The sequence below is a fragment of the Plecotus auritus genome (assembly GCF_963455305.1).
Source record: "Plecotus auritus genome assembly, chromosome: 4".
Taxonomy (NCBI): domain Eukaryota; kingdom Metazoa; phylum Chordata; class Mammalia; order Chiroptera; family Vespertilionidae; genus Plecotus; species Plecotus auritus.
In genome coordinates this window covers 18,914,777-18,938,048 of record NC_137775.1, presented here as the reverse complement: position 1 = coordinate 18,938,048, position 23,272 = coordinate 18,914,777, and the positions used below count along the sequence as shown (strand labels likewise).

Genomic DNA, 23,272 nt, shown 5'->3' with positions numbered 1-23,272 from the left:
CAATCCCCAGTAGGGGGCGTGCAGGAGGCAGCCGATCAATGGTTCTCTCTCAGCATTGATGTTTCTGTCTCTCCCTCTCCCTTCCTCTCTCTGAAATCAACTTAAGAAAAAATAATATATTTTTAGGATTTGTGAAACTTCAAAGTTAATTATTCCTTCTTTCCTACTGAATTAAGTAAATACTAATGCTTTTCAAAATGCTGAGTCATCTGACAGGAAAAAAAAAACAAAAAACACCAAAGACAGGAAAGAACAACTTTCAAGTTAAAATACAACCTGTCCAGTGCTCACTTGGTTTTCCTTTGGTTCTAAAAGGCCACACCAGGTTTAACATCCCCACTGTCTGCCTCTCAAGTTAGTTTCATGAAGTTTTTTCTTTTGTACATTCCAATATTCCACTTCTACTTTATTTGAACAGATGTTACCTGTTTTTGTGTGTGTGACTTGACTTTTCTTGGTGCTTGAACCACCTGAGGATATACAGAACAAGAACAGCTTTGCTTTTTCTGCTGCTATTTTGCCTCATTTTTCCAGGACAACAATAAGAAGTGAGGAGGAGACAGATGGTTTGAGGAGAGAAAAACGTTTTTGCATGTCTTATTCATCCATTCATTCTTTCAAGCGCCTCTCATCTGGCAGTCACTACACAATACCAAGGTGAGAAAGACGGGCCTGATCTCTGCCCTTATGAAACTAAGAATTTGGCCACGAAGACATTTATTAAATAGATATTCACAAGTGCGCTGATCTTTATAATGAAATTTAAAGTATATGGGGTGTATTAAAAGATTTGATTAGAAAAACAAAAATAAAATCTGAGTATTTATTTTTAAATCTTTTTTCAGGTTTTAAAACTTTTTATTTGCATATTAAAAAAATGGTGCATTCCAATAATTAAAATCATTTGAACAAAAAAAAAAAAAATGGCACTCTGATTAAACTGCATTTTACAGCCCGCAGGACCCCTTGGACCAGCTTGGTATTTACTCTAGATTTCACCTGGTCCCACCCAGCTCGTTCCTCACCAACATGCAAGTTTCCCCCTTCCCCGCCAGCCAGCCAGGCAGATGGGAGCGGCACGGGCGGCCTTCGTTGTCAGTAGTTCTGATGTGAAAAGGGGCAGCACAGTCACTTAAACTGATCCAACCTCTTTGCATCTTACAGAGTTAAACAGCTAAAAGGAGTAAAATAAGAAGGCAATGCTTGTGGAACGTACAGTGCATATTGGCGGCGCGTGCCTCATTATGATTCGCCTGCTTGCTTCTCCTGTTCAATCGTTTCTTTTGAAGGCACTGGGTTTTTCTCTTGCGTTTCTGTCTTCTTGAATTTCGACTTATCGAATTTCTCAATCTCAGCCATATCGGGTTTGTCAGACATGGTTGCAGAGGAAGCCGAGCGAGGTGCGCGAACGAGAGAAGTCCGATCTGCTCAGTGACCGCCGCCGAGTCTATTTTTAAATCTTTATTGTTGAAAGTATTACATAAGTCCCATTTCCACCCCCCCCCTTTGATCTCTTCTCTCCTGCCCCCACCCCGCCCTCCAAGTCCTCCCCACCCCATTGCCTGTGTCCATGGGTGATGCATATAGGCACACAAGTTCACTGGTTGGATCTCTTCCCACCACCCTCCCCTGCCTTCCCTCCAAGGTTCTCGACAGTCTGTTCCTTGCTCATCTGAGTATTTAAAACAGCAGGACTTTCTGCAGAGCAATGGTTAAAAAAAAAAAAAAAATCAACAAGCCCAACAGAGAGAGGACAGTTAAGCAGACCCAGGGTTTAGCAATGGTAGTTGCTAATTACCTTCCCCATCTCAGTCTAAAAAGCAAAAGGCAGAAGTAACATCATCAGAGCACAAGGGTCATCTGGCAGAAGCTGGAGCCACACTAGAAACTGCTGCCAATTACGACACCAATTAGGGCAGGAGATGGACAGAAGCCAGGGCCTGCATCTTCCTCCCACTCTTCAGTTTCTCTCCAGTTATTGTCACTGTCAATAAACCAACTGGCATGGGGTTCGTCCTTTTGCAAAACAGAGCAGACCAAGACAGTGTTTGAGGACAAACTGGCCCAGGACCTGCACAGGAATATAAAACAAGAATTGGGACCATCTAACCTAATAGTGGGAATATCAGCTTCAAACCCTCTACTCCCTCCTCTGCATCAGCCAGCCTATGTAGCCACATAGTCAAAAGTGTTTGCTGGCAGTCTTAGAATACTCAGACATAAATCCGAATAAAGAAAAAAGTGGAGTAAGCTCTAAATATGATGTAAGAAACCAAACGGAGAAGGGATTTTCTTTTTTAATATCGCTGTGATCAGTATAGACACAAAGAACAAAAGTAACCATTATTGAAGCGCTGTAAAGAAAAAAAATCGCTACAAGATTTGGGTTCAGATTATATATTCTGCATTTATAAGCTGTGAGGTTTGGCAATTTATTCAATTAACTTGTTTCCTCATTTATAAAATGAAGTTAATAATACCTGCATTGAGTTTGCTACAGGATTTCTATATGGCAGAGACTCAGGGGTGGAAAGCTGGTTGGAGGTGGGGGAGTGAGGCCTTAACCTCATTTGCACAGAAAATAGCAATACCCTGGATGAGTAGTCTCACTCAACTGCATTCCTTAGGTGACTTTGTACTACCACGAATTAGAGTTCATGCATGTTAACCACTTAGATACGTAGTAGGTGCTCAACAAACATTTTTTATTATATTTATAAATCATTAAGTAAAACTGTGATGTTTATTCATTTGGAATTCAGGTAGATGTTGACAGGAAAATAATTTGTTTTGTCATCTTAATCTTTCTGTTCGCCTATTTCTTGCCGATTAGAATAAACTAAAAAGTTATGTAAAACAAACAAAAAAAATCTCCATTTCTTCTTTCTCAACAGAAATTGCATTTGTGACTATTTGTTCAATGTTTGTCACCTCCACCTCCTCATGGAAAACTTATTCCCTGCTAGATCATCACTGTCATAGGACAGGGCACCTTGTCTTGAAGTCACATTGAAATGCTGTTTAGTAATTGATTGCTTAACTGATAATTCTGAAATAATTAGATTGCTGATAGGAAGAGTTCAAAATTTAAAGACTGCTTCCCAGCATGCCTTCATAGATGAAAGATTGAGCCTATTGTTTTCATATTTGAACAAATACTTTATGGAAACAGTGCTCATGGTCAACTGCATTCCTTAGGTGACAGACGGTCTGATGGGAGCTTACTATAAAATTCCAACAGTTGTCATTCAGATAAGCAAACCTTAAAACAATGGTTAACACTAAAGGAGAGCTTATTCTCGGGTGAATTCCTTCTGTGGGAATCAGAAAGACGGAGGTTGTGTGTAGACAGCGCCTGGGAAGGCACATGGGCATTTCTTTAATTATTGTCAGCTGAATCCAGTAGCGTTGGCAGAGCCATGTCCTGGAAACACACCTTGCCAGAGGCAGGAGTGTTGTCAGCTTGACCTTCAGCCCAGGTGCCAGGGGGAGGGTTTCGTTATCTAAATCCAGCCAAGCACCAGGAATGAATATGACTGGGGCCCATCCAAGAATGCACATAATCTCCTTTGTCTCGACTTTTAGTAAAACTTCCTGGTTTTGCTGTATAAAATTAACACACTGTATTGGCTCTGGGTCCCTGTCTCTCCATCAGAGGACAGTGGTCCCACCCAGTCCCAGCTTTCCCTACTGTATTTGTGTCTCTTTCATTTTCTCAACTCCCCATTGCCCCTACTCAGGAACTGGACCGCTATCTAGCGGTGCTGGACATGGAAAAGAGAGAAATATTTATAGTTGTGGGTAACACAAAATAAGACAAATTATATCTCTGTGTCAAATATCAAAATAATTTTGAAGATGAAACATAATTTTGAAAATTTTATGTTATTCTTTCCAAATCTTTATTGCAGCGTCTCCCAGTTGTTACAAAAGATCCCTCCCACATCATCTTCTTTTGTAACTTTAATACGAGGTTGATAATTATCTTTTTCTTTTTATCATATATATATATGTCATTTTATCATATATATATATATATATATATATATATACACATATATATATATATATATATATGTCATTAGAAAGCCTGGCCTCATTATTTCTCAAGTTCCAGATTTCCCAAACTTTGATCTTCACTTCACTTCATTTCAGTCAGTCTTGTTACAGGATTCCAGGGCAGGAGGAATAGGGGAAACTGAGACAGGAAAATTAAAACAAGGCCAAATTGTGTGAGTAAATTGCAGCTGAATAACAAGCCACTAGCTTTCCCAGCAAGGGACCTTGAGAGCAAATAGTTCAAGATGTCCCTAAGGAGAGGATGCAGAAAGGGAGGGGGAAAGGGGAAAGGAAAAAAGGACAGTTTTACTCCCTAACAGCAAAGTCAGCAGTCTTGGGGCTTGGCAAGATAAAGCTGCCAGAATTCTGGGAAGACCACAATAAAGAGAACTTGAGACGTGATCTATACCCAGATATTCAGCAAAAGAATCTTTGAAACCTACAGGCAGGAGGGTATATTACTCCTGGAACCTGCTCCAGACATTGGCTTTTTGGGATTTGCTGGGAAAGCCCATCGGCCCTCCAAGCTGGATGGAATAAGATAGATTTACTTGCTTTGCTTTTTCAATAAAGGTGCATGCTTTAATTGCATTAATAAATGGGCTTTTCACAATGCAGTCAAGGTCTCTCGTATAAGTTCAGTTATATGAGTTTATTTGAGCCAAACTCTGGACAATTGCTGGGCAGCAGAATCTCTACATATTGAGATAATGTTCCAGAGAACAGCGGTTTTTCACCTTGTTTTAGACATTACAATCAAAGGAGGAGATGTCAGTGGGTTACATGAAATACATTGGTGATAGATGAGGGAGGTGGGAGAAAGTAAAGTGGGGAAACCTCTGGGATTGGATAAAAAGTAAAGTGATCAACACATACTTCTTTTATATAGGTGGGTACAGAATAGTTAACAGTCAGCAATTAACAAGATAACTAACAATGGGGGAATTTGTGATCTTTGCCCTGGTGCCATTTGTTGTGTCTGAGGGTGGGGGGGGGGGGGGGAAGGGTAGGTTACAAGTTACCCTGACATTCCACAGGTATGTTATCTTAGATGCAAAAGGACAATAGGCTTGAGTAAAGATCAAAGTTGATCTTTGTCAGGGAAGATACTGGCCTAGGACATGACTGCCCACTATAAACTGCTTTTTAATTAAAAGGTTTTAACTTCAGACCACCCTTTGTGGTTACTTCAGGTCTCTTGAGTTTGCAAGGCCACCAGCAGGCCTTCCTTGAGTTAGTCAGGTTAGCATGTGGCCCCTTTTTGTTCACACAAGCAATTTAATGTTCTTTTCTTTCATCATTTTCACTTCTATTCTGGTGCCACAGTTCTGCCTGGATGGTGGGCAATTTTATTCCCAGATTTTAAGGGTTGCTCCTCCTTGTCCTAACGTGCAAAATTCTGAAAGATTTACATAATCCTGCAAAGGCAGGCAATCTAGTCCCTGAGAGAAATTTATAGCTACTGCTGACATTAATGTAACCCCATGTGCAAGGGCTTTCCCAGTTTTCTTTCTTTTAAAAAAAATATATTTTTTATTGATTTCAGAGAGGAAGAGAGAGGGTGAGATAGAAACTTCAATGTTGAGAGGGAATCATTGATTGCCTGCCTTCTGCACGCCCCCTACTGGGGATTGAGCCTGCAACCCGGGCATGTATCTTGTCCATAATCCAACCAGGGAATCCCTCAGTCTGCATGCCAAGGTTCTATCCACTGCACCAAACCACATTTCACTCAGGGCACAGGAAATTTTCTCCAAATCTTCTGGGTGCTCATGACATCATCTACCCAGGTTCACTGCCGTCAGGGATACTGTGGATCTTCTCAGCTGGCCATGCAAGCTGGCCCCAGCCTTTACATTTGCATATTTCCAAAGTCAACATCGGAATCCGAAAATATATGGGGTTTGGCAGCATTCCTGCACCAGCTCTACCCTCTGTCGCAGAACCGAAAACGTGAAGCACGTACAACAGGAGTCCCAGGTCCCTGGCTCGCTGGGGACACCAGGAAGGGCGCAGATGGACTTGCAGCGGCGGAGGACGGGTGCTGAAGGGCGGAAGAGGGGCGTGTGAAAGCGGAAGAGGGGCACGTGGAAGCGGAAGCGGGGCGTGTGAAAGCGGAAGAGTGGCGAGGGGAAGCGGAAGAGGGGCGCGCGGAAGCGGGAGGGAAAGTCAGCGCCAAGTGGCTTCCAAGACTTTGGCCGTAGGGGCTGCCTTAATAGGTGTCGGCTAGGAAAGAGCCCTAGCATGTCGCTGTCTAAAGGACTTTAGCGTTTCTCCACACGAATTGCATTCCGGGCCCCTCCGGGCCCCAGCGGCGCGGTACCCGCGGAACCGCCGCGCAGTCCACTGCCCTCTGCTGGGCGGGCGGACGCAGTGCCCAGCGCCGCCGCCGGACTTGGCCAGGTGAGAGCCGGAGGGAAAAACTTTCTTGAGAACGCGGGGAAATAGCTGAATCGGGAGGCATTATTTCAACGCACGGCTTTAAATTAGGAATACTTTCCAGGCCCTGGGCTGAGTAGGGCTATGACAAATAACGAAAGAGCATCTGGCTGATGCAAACAGATGTTTTTCTTTTCAGGCTGTCATGAAGCGTAGTCTTTCCGAGGATTGCACAGCGGGGTGGAGGGCCCAAAGCTTTTACAGGACAAAGACTAAAGGAAAAGTAAGAGAGAGAAAATGTCGGATTGGCTGGGGCCACTTAGGCAACCTTGTGTAGGTTGAGAAGGCCCAGAGTTGGCTTGGCGATGGGGATTTGGCCGCAGGGAACGAACGTTCCGATGGCAGAGATTTGTTTTTGTTTGCTGGTGTGCAATCCTGGCCAGGTAAGGTTCCCAAGGACCTGGACAGTTGCCCTCCTCACTGCCTAGCTATTAAATTATCTTGCTTAACTAAAACTACATAACTTGCTTCGTGCAGCCAAGTTTCCAGCCATAAGAACGACAAAAGCTGTTCAACTTACGTTTGGAATGTGTTGTAGAATTTATTTTGAGCTTCAATAATCCTTTTATTGTTACACACGAGGTCACAAATGTAGGGGATCAAAACCACAGATTACCTAAATTACTTACATGTTGAAAAGACTGATCAGGACTTTGAGAGAAAATCTGCATGGACCCGCCTTTTCCCTCACTTCCTCATCTGAGAGCCTGCGGTTTACCAGCTAATGCTCTAGGTGAGGGAGAGAGATAAATGGATATCATCTGTGAAGACCTGTAACTGTCTTGGAAGAAATAAGTTTTGGGGGAAAGATATAAATTGTGACATCTCCTGGAGGAGGAAGGAACATAGTCACCTGACCTTTTATTGACATTTTTCTTGTCTGACTTGAAAGCTGAGTGCATACAGTGAGTGGAGCACAGGCAGTGATCGCCGTTCCCATAGGAGAAACCAGCTTGCAAAGAGGAATGGAGTCCCCACAGGGTGAGTGGTGGGAATAATGAACAGGGTAGATGGAGAGTTGGTTTGTGGACAGATTTTTTTGTTTTTTTGTTAATCCTCACGCGAGGGTATTTTTCCATTGATTTTTAGAGAGGGTGGAAGGGAGGGGGAGAGACAGAGAGAAACATCGCTGTGAGAGAGATACAACAATTGGTTGCCTCCTGCAAGGGGATCCAGCCTGTAACCGAGGTATATGCCTTTGACCGGAATCGGGTCCAGGACCCTTCAGTCCGCAGGCCGGCGCTCTATCCACTGAGCCACCGGCTAGGGCTTTTGTGGACAGATTTTTAAGCCTCCTATGGCGTTATGGATTCTTAAGCCTTGTATGCCAAAGTATTATTGACAGATATCATTTTGTCAAGCACTATTCTAAACATGCAAATGACTTCCTAGTGGGAAGATTTGGTTAATTATGGGAAAGTGAGTGTTCATAAAGAATATAAATGAAAACAGACATTTAGAGTATTTGATGTAGTCTAGAGTCCTAAAGGAGGTGATCTGGAGTTACTCTGAGGAAGAGAAAAGTGTAACAGGTAAGGAATCACATAGAGGCTTGGAATGAAGAGAAAACCTAAAGGATTTGAGAAACTGAAGTAAGTTAATTTTGGCTGTGATAAAGAGGGTATGTGTGGCATGTAATGAAACTTGCATGGTACATTATATAATGACAGCCTAAAACCAAATCCAAACTTGAAAAAGTCATATATTGACTGTCTGAAACAGAATATTCCTGATTTTTTTTGTTTTTGTTTACTACCTACCTTAGGCTAATTGTTTTCTTATTGAGTATGTATTTGTGTTAATTTTTTGGTTTATTACATTTCAGAATATGTAAAATAGGTTTTAAGAGAACAGCTAGCTTATTCCCTGTGCAGAGAGGGGAACTCTTGATCCCCTTTGCAGCAATGTCACAAAGGAAGAAAGTGACACCTTTGATCTCAGATGTCTATGGGGCTCCCTTCTCCTTCCCTTTCCCTGTGGTGTGGTTGTAAGCTCCTTCCGCTGAACTGAGTCTGCTTGAGGCCAGAAAGCAAAGCATTCTGCATGACAAGTTTTAAACTTTCACTTTGCCCTGAAGAAAGTTTATCAAGTTGTAAATGCCTTAGAACCTGTTCATTGTCTTACGATTCTAGAACTAGCCCCAAATGCTTATTGCTTAACTACATGTTTATACAAAACTTGAATCTCAACCTTGTTCCTTCCTTCACTTGTACTTTCAGGTACTATGGTAGCTTAATAGTAGCTGACACCTTGTCATCTCCTCAGCACTGAAGTGTTTGTCTCTGAAATTAGAACTGCAATGAAATTGTACATATTGGCTATTATCAGATTTCTAGAATTGGATTTCCAAACAGAGGTCAGCAGCGCTGGTAGGCAGGTCTCTTGAGTTTTCTTGTACTATTTTGTGGCACAGACAAGGCAATATGAGGAGAGAAAAGAAGGGAGAGTTAGTGGAAGAGGGCAGGAATTGGGGGGAGAGGAGAAAACATGTGGAATTAATAGAGAGAAGGCTATAGGAAGTATTTATGTTTCCTTGGGAAAATCATCAAAGATGTCTAATGAGGTATAATATCTATACTAATAAAAGGATAATATGCTAATTAGACTGGGAGACCTTCCAGGAGACCTTCTGGGCGTTCTTCTGGACAAAGCCACAGTGGCGGGGCCGAGGTAGAGGCGGTTAGAGGCCAAGAGGGGAGGGTAGTTGTGGGTGGTCAGGCCGGTGTGGGGGAGTGTTGGGGGTGATCAGGCCGGCAGGGGGGGTGCAGTTGGGGGTGAGCAGACCAGCAGGGGGGCCAGATGGGAGTGAGCAGGCCATCAGTGGGGGTCAGTTGGGGGTGATCAGGATAGCGGGGGGGGGGTAGTTGGGGGTGATCAGGCTGGTGGGAGGGGCATTTGGGGGCGAGCAGGCCGACAGTGGGGGGCAGTTGGGGGTGAGCAGGCTGGCAGGCAGAGTGGTTAGGGGCAGGCAGGCAGGCAGGTGAGCAGTTAGGAGCCAGCAATCTCGGATTGCGAGAGGGATGTCCAACTGCCTGTTTAGGCCGACCCCTGTAAACCGGCAGTAGGACTTCCTTTGAGGGGTCCCAGATGGGAGAGGGTGTAGGCCAGGCTGAGGGACACCCCCCCGTGCACGAATTTCGTGCACCGGGCCACTAGTTAGTTACATAAATATTTTAAATTGCAATGATTTAAGGATAAGGAGAAATAGATCTGATGGCATCTGTGCCAGTTGTCTTTGTGTTATCGGATTGGAAGGTGGGGTACTTACATGACTCTTATCCTTACTTTGGTGACATAATTTGTGAAAGTCACGGTACTCTTTGTAGAACATGGAAACAAAGACAAATGGACTCATTACAATGAGAGAAGATATATTGTTAATTGATTCTATTATCCCACAGTATTTTGTGAATCATACTCCATTATTTTCTTATTTAATTCTTTGTTATTTTCCCCAAACAGAATATAGGCAACTTTATTTTTTAAAAATAGCCATCCAAGTCCTTATCAGGTTTCTTTGGCACATTTCTTTTATACTGAAGTATTGTGGAAAAGATCAAGACCTCTGCTCCAGTTTAGTTTTCTGATGAGTTGTCTTTTATATATCTGACATATCCCCAGGGGCAAAACATGTATAAAGCATACTCCAGGTAAAAGCAAGTTTGGACATATTGGAGAGAGAGAGAGAATCTTTTGACTCTAAGTACACATTATAGCAGTAATGGATGTTACAAACATAGTTGAAATCAGACACAAAATAATATACCATATTATTTAATTTATATGAAGTTCAAAGCAGGCCAACAATCTTGGATATTAGAAGTCAAGATAGTTGTTTTCCTTATTTGGAATGGTGATTGAAAGGTGGCATAACGGGAGAAACCAAGATGGCGGCATAGGTAAACACCTAAACTGCTGCCTCGCACAACAATTTCAAAACTATTAACTAAAAGACAAAATGTCTATCACCCAGAACCACGGGAAAGCTGGCTGAGTGGAAGTTCTACAACTAGAAGGAAAGAGAAAAGAGCATTGAGATGTGCACAAGCGCTGAAAAGCTGAGAGGTGCGCCCAGCAATCATTGTTTACTGCGCTGGGGCGCTGGACGCGGGACTTGGAAAGGCGGAGCCATTGCTGTTTGCCACGCCCTAGCCTAGTGACTCCCTGAGACCCCGCCCTGCACAATCTACAAACCCACCTAAGCTCTGCACAGCGGCTTTTGCATATAAATGGCCTGCCCTATCGCAGCTTAACCTAACAAACTGCAGCTCTAGTTAGACAGCTCCAAAACCTCCAAACCCCAAGCAAAGAGGAGAAAACTGTAGTTCTCGCTGTACCTCCTGCTGGGTGGCCTCAGCCAGTAGCTGACCTGCACGCCATTGGAGAACCAGAAGCCAGTGTATCTAGTGGTCAGAGTGAGACACCAGATTTCAACTCCTCACATCCATAAGTGACACATTCAAGAGGCAGACTCAGTGAGCACCAAAGCCCCACTGAAACAAGTCCTGCACCATAAGCATGTCTCCAGCGCAGCAGTTCTTCCATTATAGACACAGCGGGTCCTCACAGCCAATTGGCCTGAAGGTCAATTCCTCCCAGTGATACCTACAACAATTAAGACTTAACTACAACAAGGCTGTACACAGAGTCCACAAAGGGGTGCACCAAGAGTGTCCACCTCAGGTAACTGGGAGGCCGACCCACTGGGCCATATAGGAAACCTAGCACACAGAGCCACCCTACCAACTCAGGGAAGCAGCAAAAATGTGGAGACAAAGAAACAGATCACAAACGAAAGAAATGGAGGAAAACAAATGGTGTTCAGTTGTTCTGCCGTTCGGTCTATTTGCATATTACCTAGAGGCCTGCTGCATGGATTCATGCACCAGTGGGGTTCCTCAGCCTGGCCTGTGCCCTCTCATAATCCCGGACCCCTCAGGGGATGTCAAACTGCCGGTTTTGTCCTGATCCCGGCAGGCCAGCTGACATACCCCTCAGGATGTAGTAGTGCCCTAAGCGGCAGGCAGCCAGAGAGGAGCCCGAGCCCGGGCCTGGCGTCGCTCTGCTCCCGCTCATCCTGGCCCTACTGCGCCTGTCACTGCCGACACTTGGTAGTGAGCTCAGCATCTGGTGCCCATTGGTCAGCTGAGCAGCGCTCCCACTGTGGGAGTGCACTGACCACCAGGGGCCAGCTCCCACGTTGAGCGTCTTCCCCCTGGTGGTGAGTGCACATCACAGCGACCAGTCGTTTGGTTGCTTAGGCTTTTATATATATAGATATGTAGCTCACTGAGCTGTGTACTTTTCTGAATGTACTAGTATGTTTTATGTCAACAACAGTGCTTACATAAGAAAAGCCTGTGGGCAGAGTTGAGATTACCCGGAGAAGAGAAGAGTGACAGAACCCTGGGGAATACAGAAACCACAGACAGATACATTCCTATTTCTTTCCCCATTTTCCTCAGGACCCCTTCCAGCTTTTTCTGTGAGGACATTATATAAAGTAAGGATAATGCTAAGAATAAAATTTCTGTTAGAGGACAGGATTGTTCTTAAAACATTTTTGCATTAAGACTATTTCTAAGTGGACATTTGGATTGAATTTCTTCTGAAATTTTGGAAAAGTTAAAGATTTGGAAAAAGAACAATTGTGATGAGAAAAACTACCTGGGGTCAGGAGATGATGCTAAATACAGAACAGCAACATTCTTCTAAACTTTCCTAGTGTATTAGATCCTACTAAATGTACTGTAACTGTGTCATCATCTCAGTGATGTACTGAAATAATATCCTGTGTGAATTATGTGGTTTGAGAAAGGGGGAAAAGGAAAGGAGTTCCATACTGACCATCTTTCTTCAAAAAGTGCTTTTAGAAGTGGGAAAGTTCTCCCAATTAAACAGAAGGGTCTATCAACAAAAAACTAGTACAACAGTGTCTGTTCATCTGCACTATTGTATGCTTATGTCTCTTTTCCAGAAATGGCAGCAAGTCTTTTGAAGACATCATCTATGTCTATAAGGACAAAATTGCTACATCAGACGGGATTGTCACTTTATAATACATCTCATGGCTTCCAGGAGGAGGAAGTAAAAAAAAAACTTCAGCAGTTTCCTGGTGGATCCATTGACCTTCAGAAGGAAGACAATGGCATTGGCATTCTTACTCTGAACAATCCCAGTAAAAGGAATGCCTTCTCGGGTATAGGGAGCTTTCTTTGGCTTGTTTAAAAGTGACACTAATTCTAACCTGCTATTACATGACTCTTATCCTTACTTTGGTGACATAATTCGTGAAAGTCATGGTGCTCTTTGTAGAACATGGAAACAAAACTGTCATGTGAACTGGGAACATTTTTACTAATGGTGGAAGTTTTTTTTTTTTAAATACATTTTATTGATTTTTTACAGAGAGGAAGGGAAAGAGACAGAGCTAGAAACATCGATGAGAGAGAAACATGGATCAGCTGCCTCCTGCACACCCCCTACTGGGGATGTGGGGATGTGCCCGCAACCAAGGTACATGCCCTTGACCGGAATCGAACCTGGGACCTTTCAGTCCGCAGGCCGACGCTCTATCCACTGAGCCAAACCGGTCAGGGCATGGTGGAAGTTTTAATGTTTTTGTTTTTAAAAAATCTGGGAATACAGATGCTGATGAAAAGGAAAGTGTCAAATTAATCTTGATTATTTTTTCCATTGAAATTTATTAATTGCTTAATAACTTCATTTGTTTGTGTTCAGCTAATGTTACTGGGAGACAAAGTTAAGGTGGTTTCAAAGATTTTTAAAAACTAAAGAGAAAAACCTATAAATGGAAAAAGAAATTACTATTTAGCTTAAATTTTCCTTTTTGTGAATTGAAATAAGACAGATTTTAACCATGTAATTTCAGTAATCAATGAAAACACTGTACTTGCCTATCTATTTGTTTCTCATTTCCTAACTCAGGTACTGGTAAATACCTTCTGTTTGCTAGGCAGCACTCTTGGAATGTAAGAATTTTATATTTAAGAGACCTGAAGGTCCAGGATACATGTTAATTTGTAATTTTTGGCCAAAGTTCAAATTCGAATTCTGCTACCATAATGTTATGCAATAGATCACTAAGCTTTTAAACCAGGGACTGTTATGTTTACCTCTTTTGTATGTAGGCCATAGTACCAACACAAGAGGTATTTGACATTCAGTAAATATCTGTATAATATATGACATAAGAATCTTGTTTGATGGCTCCTAAATTATTTCTGTTTCTCTAGTATCTTAGCTGTTTATGATTCCCCCTCCCCTCTCTGGCAGGTGTTATGATGCTACAACTTTTGGAAAAAGTGACTGAATTGGAAAATTGGACAGAAGGGAAAGGTCTCATCGTTCGTGGGGCAAAAAATACATTCTCCTCAGGATCTGATCTGAATGCTGTGAAAGCACTAGGAACTCCAGAGGCAAGTATATATGAATTACATACTGGGCTCTACATGTTTACCAGACAGCTATGGCTGAGCTATTTATATTTTACTTACATGGTTATGATGACAGCTACTCTTTAATAGCTTTCCTAGGTTCAGAGTTTTTGTTTTGCTTCTTAAAGATTAGGTTGCAATAGTGTGAAGTATTGGGGGGGGGGAGGGGCGGAAGAACGGGGAGATTAGCAATAACCAAAGTATATTATTGAATACAGCAAGAATTTGAATTGTAAATGGAAGCCCCTTAGCATCTCCCGATAAGGAATTTTATATGAGGTATACTATAAAGAATCTAACATAGCTTTGGTACTTTGGTACATAGCAAGCTTCAACAAATGATAACAATTTAAAGTTTTGCTTTGAATTATCCCAATAGAAAAAGAATCCTAATCATCCATTATCAGTCCCCCAAGAAACTTCTTTTTCTTGAATTCAGGCTTCCACAATCCCCTAGGCCCCAAACAATAACAACAACAAAAACACAAATAAAAACATGAGAGAGAAATGAAAAAGGAAAAAAAAATGTATTTGTTGCCATTAAATTGTAAATGTGGGCTGTATATTTTTAGAGGAGCTGAGTTTGGGATAATAGAGGGGGTATCCTACGTCTCTTCCCTCCATATTACCCCGAGTAGAACCCGATACTGTTCAGGGGTATGTGATCTAACTCACCTCTAAGTCTTTGCTAATGCCTCATTCAAAGCTGAGCCCAAGGAGTCCAAGAACATCAATAAAATCCAAAACTACATCATTTGCATTTCAGATAGCATCAAAGAGTTTTAAATGAAAAACTCATTTTTAAAAAAAGTTAGGTGTATTATTGGCTTTATTTCTTTCTAAACCCTGAAAATGGGTGTATTTTTTTTTTTAAAATTCTTATACATTTGCTTTATGCCTTTGTGATTTTGGTTATTTTTACTTAAAGGATGGAGTGGCCTTATGTATGTTCATGCAAAACACCTTAACAAGATTGATGAGGTAATGTATTTTCCTTTTTAGAATATGATTTCTAAAAAACAAAAATAGGTTTTTATTATTCTGTGTTGCACCAGTAAAAAATAGCTGATTTTCAAATTATATTTATTCTAATGGTGAACTATTTGTGCCATCGAGGATAGTCATTTAATTAAATGTTAGTGAAATATACACAAGTATTTAAAAATAAGAGACATGAAAGATAAAAAGAATTTAAAATATAGTACTTTTCCATAAAGGATTATGTTACTAGCTGTATATATTTAGGTATAGCCATGGGAAAGTTAAAATACTGTTATCAGAGCAGAATAAAGACATGCTCAGGAGAGGACACATAAAGATCACCTAATCAGAATCCGTAGAATGTATAGTGAAGTGGTCCATATCCTGAGGAGAGAAGAACTACCGATTGGAGAAAAAGAACTACAGGTTGGTGAGGAAGATGGCTTCACTTTGCATTTGGGATTATAAACAGTGACATGTTTGGGCTGAGATGAGCTTTCTACTTCTATATTCCAACTGGAAACAACTTAAAACCTATAAAAACTAAGGGAATTCCTATTTATTTTATATATTAATGAATTGGACAACACTGTATTTTTGTTATTCTTTGTGAGAGTTTAAGAAGAACAGTGGACTCATAACATTACTATTCGAAAACACTTTTTTTCATTTTATTGGCTCCTGTTCACTTCTTTCTCTATTATATTTGGCTTTGTTTCTTAAAGCTTTTTAAAAAAAATATTAATTATTATTTTATTGATTTCAGAGAGGAAGGGAGAAAGGAGAGAGATCGAAACATCAATGAGGGAGAATCATTGTTCGGCTGCCTCCTGCATGCCCACTACTGGGGATTGAGTCCGCATGTGCCCTTGACCAGAATTGAACCTGGGACCCTATGAGTCTGCAGGCCAATGCTCTATCCACTGAGCCAAACTGGCTAGGGTTTCAATAATTATTTTTAATTGGGAGAAGTGTATTAAGAAATTTTCAGTTATTGTACTTTACAGCTATGCACTTCAATTAGAACCTACAAAAAAATCTATACTTTCAAAACATTTTAGATTTATCTTTTATGCTGATACAGTCTTGCACTGCAAAGTGGGTCTTTGCAAACAGGAAGAGATTTGTTTTTACTACAGAACCATTTCTTTATATAGGAATTGTCTCTGGATCATCTCAGTGAGTAGTGAAAAGACAGGAACCTTTATGACAATACAGTTTTGGAGCTCATTCTTTACACCACATTTCCTCCCTTTGGATACAGTTTTTTTTAACTTTTCCATCTATAATGTGATACCAATAAAAACGAAATAAGGCAATATCACATTGAATTATTCCTGATTGCCACTAAGTAGTTGAGAAGTGCCAGGAGCTGTATATTATCCAAAAACATCCATTTTTTTTTGGAGCAAAGTTAGAATCTGACTATGGTTTTAAAATAAACAATGATTCAGAGGAGTATTTTGATAAATGTATACGGCATTTTGTATGAATTGTATAAATATCTTCAGTATTATACTGATTTGCTCCTCATGATGCATGGGCTATCCTTTGAGATTTGTTTCTTATCCTATCTAATAAAAGAGAAACATGCAAATTGACTGTACCTCTGCTACGCCCACCAGCCAATCAGAGCGAGTATGCAAATTAACCCAACAAATATGGCGGTGGCCATGGAGCTGGAGCAAGTAGGAGGCTTGGGTTGCCCCAGGTGATGGAGGAAGCCAAGCTTCCCACCCACCCTGGCCAGCCCTGGCCTCCGCTCAAGGCTGCTAAGTTCAATTATAGAAGATAAGTAAATCCCATATACCAGCTTCCAGCTGGCCCTGGCCTCCGCTCAAGGAGGCACTGCAAAAAAAAAAAAAAGAAAAAAAAAGGAGGGGCTGGGAGCTTGGGTCGCTGTGGGCGCATGGCCAGCCTGCAAACAGCCATCAGCCCCTCACCCAGGCTGGCCAGGCACCCCAGTGGGGACCCCCACCCTGAAGGGGGTGTGGCCAGCCTGAAAATGGCCCTCAGCCCTTCACTCAAGCTGGCCATGCCCCCCCAGTGGGGACCCTCATCCCATGGGGGCGTGGCCAGCCTGCAAACCACCACAGGCCCCTCGCCCAGGCTGCCCCATGCCCCAAGGGAACCCCCACCCTGATCCGAGACACCCATCAGGGCAAACCAGCCGGCCCCCACCTGTGCACCAGGCCTCTGTCTATACTAATAAAAGGGTAATATGCTAATTAGACTGGGAGACCTTCCAGACGTTCTTCTGGACAAAGCCATGGTGGCAGAGCCGAGGTAGAGGTGGTTAGAGGCCAAAAGGGGAGGGCAGTTGTGGGTGATCAGGCCAGGATGGGACGGCAGTTGTGCGTGATCAGACTGATGGTGGGCGGGGCTGTTGTGGGGAAGCAGACCAGCAGGGGGGCCAGTTGGGAGTGAGCAAGCTGGCATGGGGGGCAGTGGGGGTGATCAGGCTGGTGGGGGGGCATTTGGGGGTGAGCAGGCCAGCGGCAGGGGGCAGTTGGGGGCGAGCAGGCTGGCAGGCAGAGTGGTTAGGGGCAATCAGGCAGGCAGGTGAGTGGTTAGGAGCCAGCAGTCCTGGATTACGAGAGGGATGTCCGACTGCCGGTTTAGGCCCGATCCCTGTTAACCGGCATTAGGATATCCTTCGAGGGGTCCCAGATTGGAGAGGGTGCAGGCTGGGCTGAGGAAGACCCCCCCTCCCCCCGTGCACGAATTTCATGCACCGGGCCACTAGTTTATTATAGATATTGTTCAATAATTTTGTTTCTATTGCATCTCAAGTTTTTAATAATGTTTGTAGATCAATATTGAAATTTAAAATGTTAACATACATTTTTTCCTTCAATACACAGACTTCCTTTAATAAGTGTTGCACTGGTTCAAGGTTGGGCATTGGGTGGAGGAGCAGAGTTTATTACGGCATGTGATTTCAGGTAGGATGAAAATTGCATTCCTGCTTGCACAGATATAATTAACATATGCTTAAATTTATTTTTTGCCTGAATATAAATATGTATGTACTCTTAAATAGGAAAGTCAATTAGTGAATATTTATTTTTGTTAACCATTAAAGTAGACAATTTTAGTCAGTTGAACTCTACTATTACTTTATTACCATGCATTCAAAAAGTTAATGAAACCAGTTGATTTTAAATAAATCAAATCCATTTCAGCAAAATCCCTAAGGAGGAAAGCCAAAGAAATCTATGAAACTTTAAGATTCAAAGGAATAATACAGAGAACTAAAAAAAAAAAAAAAAGGAATGGAGAGAGACTGCTGTAGTCACCTCTTAATCAATAAAAATAAGTTTTCTGTACTTTAAAGCTACAGCTATACATTTATCTTTACTGTGATTTATACAGTAACTAGGTTGATTAGGGAATCAAGTTATTTGGGACCAATAACTTCAACCCCTAGAATTCTTCTTTTTTTTTTTTTTTAAGACTTAGAGTACATTTTTTTTCAAATATATTTTATTGACTTTTTACAGAGAGGAAGGGAGAGGGATAGAGAGTCAGAAACATCGATGAGAGAGAAACATTGATCAGCTGCCTCCTACACACTCCCCACTGGGTATGTGCCTGCAACCAAGGTTCACGCCCTTGACGGGAATCAAGCATGGAACCCTTGAGTCTGCAGCCGACACTCCATCCACTGCGCTAAACCAGCCAGGACTAGAATTCTTAGTATTGGACAGCTATGCAAAGTTTATAGGGATGGCATCACAGAACCTAATGCTTTACATGTGCCTGAAACTGTGTTCTCAGTTACCATTCCTAAGACCTATTAGCAGCTTAGCTACCAGGAGAACCAGTACTAATGTTCTTTGATCTGTACAGATTTACACATTTGAGCCTCTTTAGAGTGAAACGGTAGTGAATATAACATACTTGGAAATAAAATGGAAAAAGCAGTAAAGAGCCTGGGGCATTAGAGACAGAAACTTAGTTTCAATCCCAGTTTGCCACTTTTATTTATTTGACTAAGATCCATACAGTAACGATGGGTGTATCCACATTTGATTACTTTCCTCATTTCCCCTCCTTCAAGGTGTCACAGGAAATTTTAAACATTGCCAATAATAATTACATTAATAAACACCCAGAAGATACTTATATTTTTACTTGCCAAAATAAGGGAGTTTGATATGGTTTTATAAATTGAATCTCCGATAAGTCTTCAAAATTTCAAGATTTAGGTCTTCCAGTTTTCTATGTAGATTAATAGATTATTCTTTGCAATAAATTACATTACAGGTGGTATCAGGTAACTGAACATAAACTCTGGAAGTAATCCTGTAAGGTCTATCAGGAAGCAGTTCTATCATTGGATTATCTTATTGATTGGACATTTTCTTCATAAAGTATGGTTATATTAATTTTTGGATTACTAAAGACTTTGTGAAAGGGTACATATTTCTCTCATCGTTAAACTATGTGTTCTCTTGTCACTAATATATTTTTGGTCATATTAACTAGCATGTATTAAATGTGTATCAGTATAGAAACACACCCTAGGTATATGATATATAATGAGTGGAGGTCAGAGTTTAATCACAACAGGTATTTTTACAAAGATTACCTCAAGGTTTGTTAGAGTTATAAAATATAGTTCAGGAAGGCATACCTTACCTTGTAAAATGTGGCAAAGGAAAAAAAACACATGGTATAAAGATGATGATAAAAATTCTCCTTTAGAAGCAAAGAATTCCAAATATACATGTGCTTACATAGATAACTTTTGTTGTCATAAGTTCATCTTCATTATCCCAGCATCTAGGGCTTTAACCAACTTTTTTATGTTCAGCTGATTCTAAGTGAATTTATTCCTGACACAATCCTTTTCTGTATTGTAGGAATAGCTCTGAGCCAACATTTGTTTCAATTCCAGGTGTAATTTAGAATTGTGATATATTAAGTTTATTTCTGTGAAAAGCTATTTTATAGGATTGTGTTCAATGTTAGTAATATTCCTATCTCTAAGACTATTTAGCATTATTTCTGTAATTTGTATTCTGCTCTCTTCATTTTTGACATTGTTTTCTGCAGTACCTCTCTCAAATTTGGGGCTAGGTTCAGATTCTTAGGACACTTGTTCTTTCTTCCAGTTTAAAAATTATGTATTGAAAATATTTTCATGGCTATTTGCCTCTAAAAGCAATTGTTCATAATTGAGGAAAATTTACCCTGTAGGAATTTCTGAAGAGAAAGTTCTCTTTCCCAGTGGTTTAATAAATAGGCTTTTGTGAGAATTCTCTACTGGAATATTTCTTATGATTAAAGGATCAAAGACTAAGAGTCTGTTATTGTTGGTGCAGCTCTGCATTGAATATTTTAGAAAACTAACTTGTAGTCATTTTTGGTAATGAGTATTGAAAACAATACTTTTAAAAAAATTAAAATTCAGACATGACCTTCGGTCCAAATTAAGGTTTTAACATAGTGAAAGCTTCTCATTGAAGCCTCCATATAAAACTCAGACACCATTCCCTAAAAGTCTATTAATAGTGCACAAATATTTAACTGGCAAATATGAAGCCTTTTGCTATGCTCACTAATTTCTTTGTGTTAACTCCCCTTTATGGTTCCACTTTGCTTATTAACCACCCTATCCATAAAAATCCCAAGATTTGGGGAAAATGAATTCCTGCTACACGAAGTCATTGCTCTCAGTCTCACCGAGCTGCTGTCAGCTTTCTTTGTGGTATCCCTGCTTCCATTCCTGTCTAACTATTGTGTGTCAGGTTCGGAGCACACATGAAGTTAAACTACCTGGGTTTCAATTCTGGCTCTGCTCTAGCTGCACGGGAGACCTCAGGTGAGGTTATTTATTTAGTTACCTCAGTTTCCCTGTGTAAGATGAGCATATTTCTATACCTCATATGGTTGTTCTGAGGATTACTGACATGAGATTCCATAGACAGCCCGGCTGGTGTGGCTAAGTGGTTAAGTATCAACCTATGAACCAGGAGGTCACAGTTCAATTCTCAGTCAGGGCACATGTCTGGGTTGTAAGCTCGACCCCCAGTAGGGGGCATGCAGGGGGCAGCTAGTCAATGATTCTCTCTCATCATTGATGTTTCTATCTCCCTCTCCCTCTGAAATCAATAAATAACACATTTTTTAAAAAAATTTTTTAAAAAGTTCCAGAGACACTGTGCTATTGAATGCTAAATAAAGTCTTAACACAGCATCCAGGTAACCCTCAGATACTACTCTCTTGAGTAACCTCTAAATAGCTTCATACTTAAAAATCTGAATTCCCATCTAAGGCCCAGCCTACTTCTCCTATTCCTGCTGCCATTACTCTGTTTACTCCATTCCGGCTACAGTAGCCTGTTTCCCAGAGATACTAAGTTCTACTTCAAAGGCTTTGTACTTGCAATCCCTTTTCCTGGAACACTGGCCCTGCAGTTTTCATTGCTTACTCACTAGGGTAGCTGCTCAAATATTGAGACCTTTTCCATCTAAAATAGCACATCCCCAACACCCATCTTTATTCTCTAGTCTCTTGCCTCATTTTACTTTTTTCTTTTTAGAGGGAGAGAAACATTGATGTGAGAAACACCAATCAGTTGCCTCCTGCACACATCCTGACTAGCAATCAAATTCACAACCTGGGTGTGTGCCCTGACCAGGAATTGAACCTGCCACCTTTTGATGTATAAGAAGATGCTCCAACCCAGCCACACTGGCCAAGGCCCATTTTATTTTTCTTCATAGTACTTATCACCACTGACATACCATTCATTGTCTTTCTCTAACAGGAATGTAAACTGACATTGGTAGTGCTTAGTACAGGGGTGGGCAAACTTTTTGACCCGAGGGCCACAATGGGTTCTTAAACTGGACCAGAGGGTCCGAACAAAAGCATGGATGGAGTGTTTGTGTGAACTAATATAAATTCAAAGTAAAGGAGCGGAGGGGAGAGCAAGAGAACCCTCCGCTCTTTCGGCTCGGCCCGCGGGCCGTAGTTTGCCCACGGCTGGCTTAGTACATATTTGCTGGGAGACTGGATAGATGGTGGGTTAAACAATTTTTCTTTTCCTGAGGATTATTGACCTGAACTGTGCATTTTTTACCCATGGTATGCACCTAACATTTCCAACTCCCATATCTTCACTTAAACTAGGTTTTCTCATTAGGCCACCACTTTACTGATACACTTCGGGCTTTTAGAACTAAACATAAAGATTAGATTCTTATTTGCAAAATAAACGATAAGCAAGCACAAAAATGTTGACATTGTTTTCAAAGGTAAGTGTTTAACTACTGTGTATAAATTGAATTCTATACTTAGCCAGATTTTTTGAACATTCTATTTTTAGTATATCTATAAAGAGCTATGGAGATTTCAGATCAGATTATGAATAGGTAGTACTTTATGACTAAAGCATACGTAATTACAATTAAGGTTCCTCTTTTTTTTTTTCCCTCTTTTGCAGATTAATGACGAAAGAGAGTGAGATCAGATTTGTTCACAAGGAGATGGGTATAATACCAAGCTGGGGCGGAGCTACCCGACTTGCTGAAATTATTGGCAGTAAACAAGCTCTCAAAGTGTTAAGTGGGGCCCTCAAACTGGACTCAAAACTAGCTTTAAGCCTAGGAATGGTCGATGAGGTCTTGCAGTCTTCAGATGAAACTGAGTGTCTAAAAGAGGCACAAGAATGGCTAAATCAGTTTATCCAAGGGCCACCAGAAGTAATCAGAGCTTTGAAAAAAACCGTTTCTACAGGCAAAGAGCTTTGTTTCCAGGAGGCATTACAGACCGAAAGAGATCTTGTAGGAACACTTTGGGGTGGACCGGCAAATTTGGAGGCTATTGCTAGGAAAGGAAAATTTTGTAAATAGTTGCTTTTAAATATGGTGTACTACAACTCCAATTTAATGTGTAGAAAAGTTAAATATTGAACATGTCAGTTACTTTGAAGGGTATCACTAGTATTTGGGTTTGTTTTTAATCATTTTTTGAATACCTAAACTCACTGGCATGGCTTTCAGTATACTGTAATCCCCCCCTTACCTGCCGGGAATGGGTTCCTTGATCCCCAGCTGATGCCTGAAACTGGTTAGTACTGAATCCTCTGATGCTTACATACCTATGATAAAGTTTAATTTATAAATTAGGCACAGTAAGATTAACACAATAACTAATAAACAATAATAATATACTATATAAAAACTATGTGAATGTGGTCTCTTTTTCAAAACATTTTATTGTACAATACTCACCTTTGCACTTAAGTGAAGCACTTCATTGCCTCTCTCACATATCCAAATTGCCAGCATCACTATTCTGGCACTTTGGGGCCATTATTAAG

At 41.2% G+C, this 23,272-nt stretch overlaps 2 protein-coding genes across 3 annotated transcripts; one reads left to right on the top strand and one right to left on the bottom strand.

The window, feature by feature from the left end:
* Positions 1-1,027: 1,027 nt before the first annotated feature.
* Positions 1,028-1,433, bottom strand: LOC308246410 (thymosin beta-4-like). Its single transcript, XM_080664610.1, has one exon. It carries the CDS (start codon positions 1,375-1,377, stop codon positions 1,243-1,245), a length of 135 nt encoding a protein of 44 aa, XP_080520736.1. The 5' UTR covers positions 1,378-1,433; the 3' UTR covers positions 1,028-1,242.
* Positions 1,434-5,853: 4,420 nt separating this feature from the next.
* On the top strand, positions 5,854-23,133 carry ECHDC1 (ethylmalonyl-CoA decarboxylase 1). 2 transcript variants are annotated; one of them, XM_080666466.1, is made up of 7 exons: positions 6,155-6,462; positions 7,391-7,479; positions 12,476-12,697; positions 13,795-13,937; positions 14,884-14,936; positions 17,801-17,881; positions 22,394-23,133. In XM_080666466.1, the coding sequence occupies exons 2-7, from the start codon at positions 7,464-7,466 to the stop codon at positions 22,800-22,802; spliced, it is 924 nt and encodes a 307-aa protein (XP_080522592.1). In that variant the 5' UTR covers positions 6,155-6,462; positions 7,391-7,463; the 3' UTR covers positions 22,803-23,133. The 2 variants fall into 2 exon arrangements, with proteins under 2 accessions (XP_080522593.1, XP_080522592.1); XM_080666467.1 differs by lacking the exon at positions 7,391-7,479 and having other exon boundaries at positions 5,854-6,462.
* The last annotated feature ends 139 nt before the right edge of the window (positions 23,134-23,272 follow it).

What these genes read in the sequence shown, in the direction of transcription:
- ECHDC1 (XM_080666466.1), top strand. An exon ending in ACCTTAACAAGATTGATGAG is followed by an intron (nt 14,937 to 17,800) that starts GTAATGTATTTT and finishes TTCAATACACAG; the next exon opens with ACTTCCTTTAATAAGTGTTG. An exon ending in ATTACGGCATGTGATTTCAG is followed by an intron (nt 17,882 to 22,393) that starts GTAGGATGAAAA and finishes CCTCTTTTGCAG; the next exon opens with ATTAATGACGAAAGAGAGTG.
- LOC308246410 (XM_080664610.1), bottom strand. Translation starts at nt 1,377, where the DNA reads ATGTCTGACAAACCCGATATGGCTGAGATTGAGAAATTCGATAAGTCG.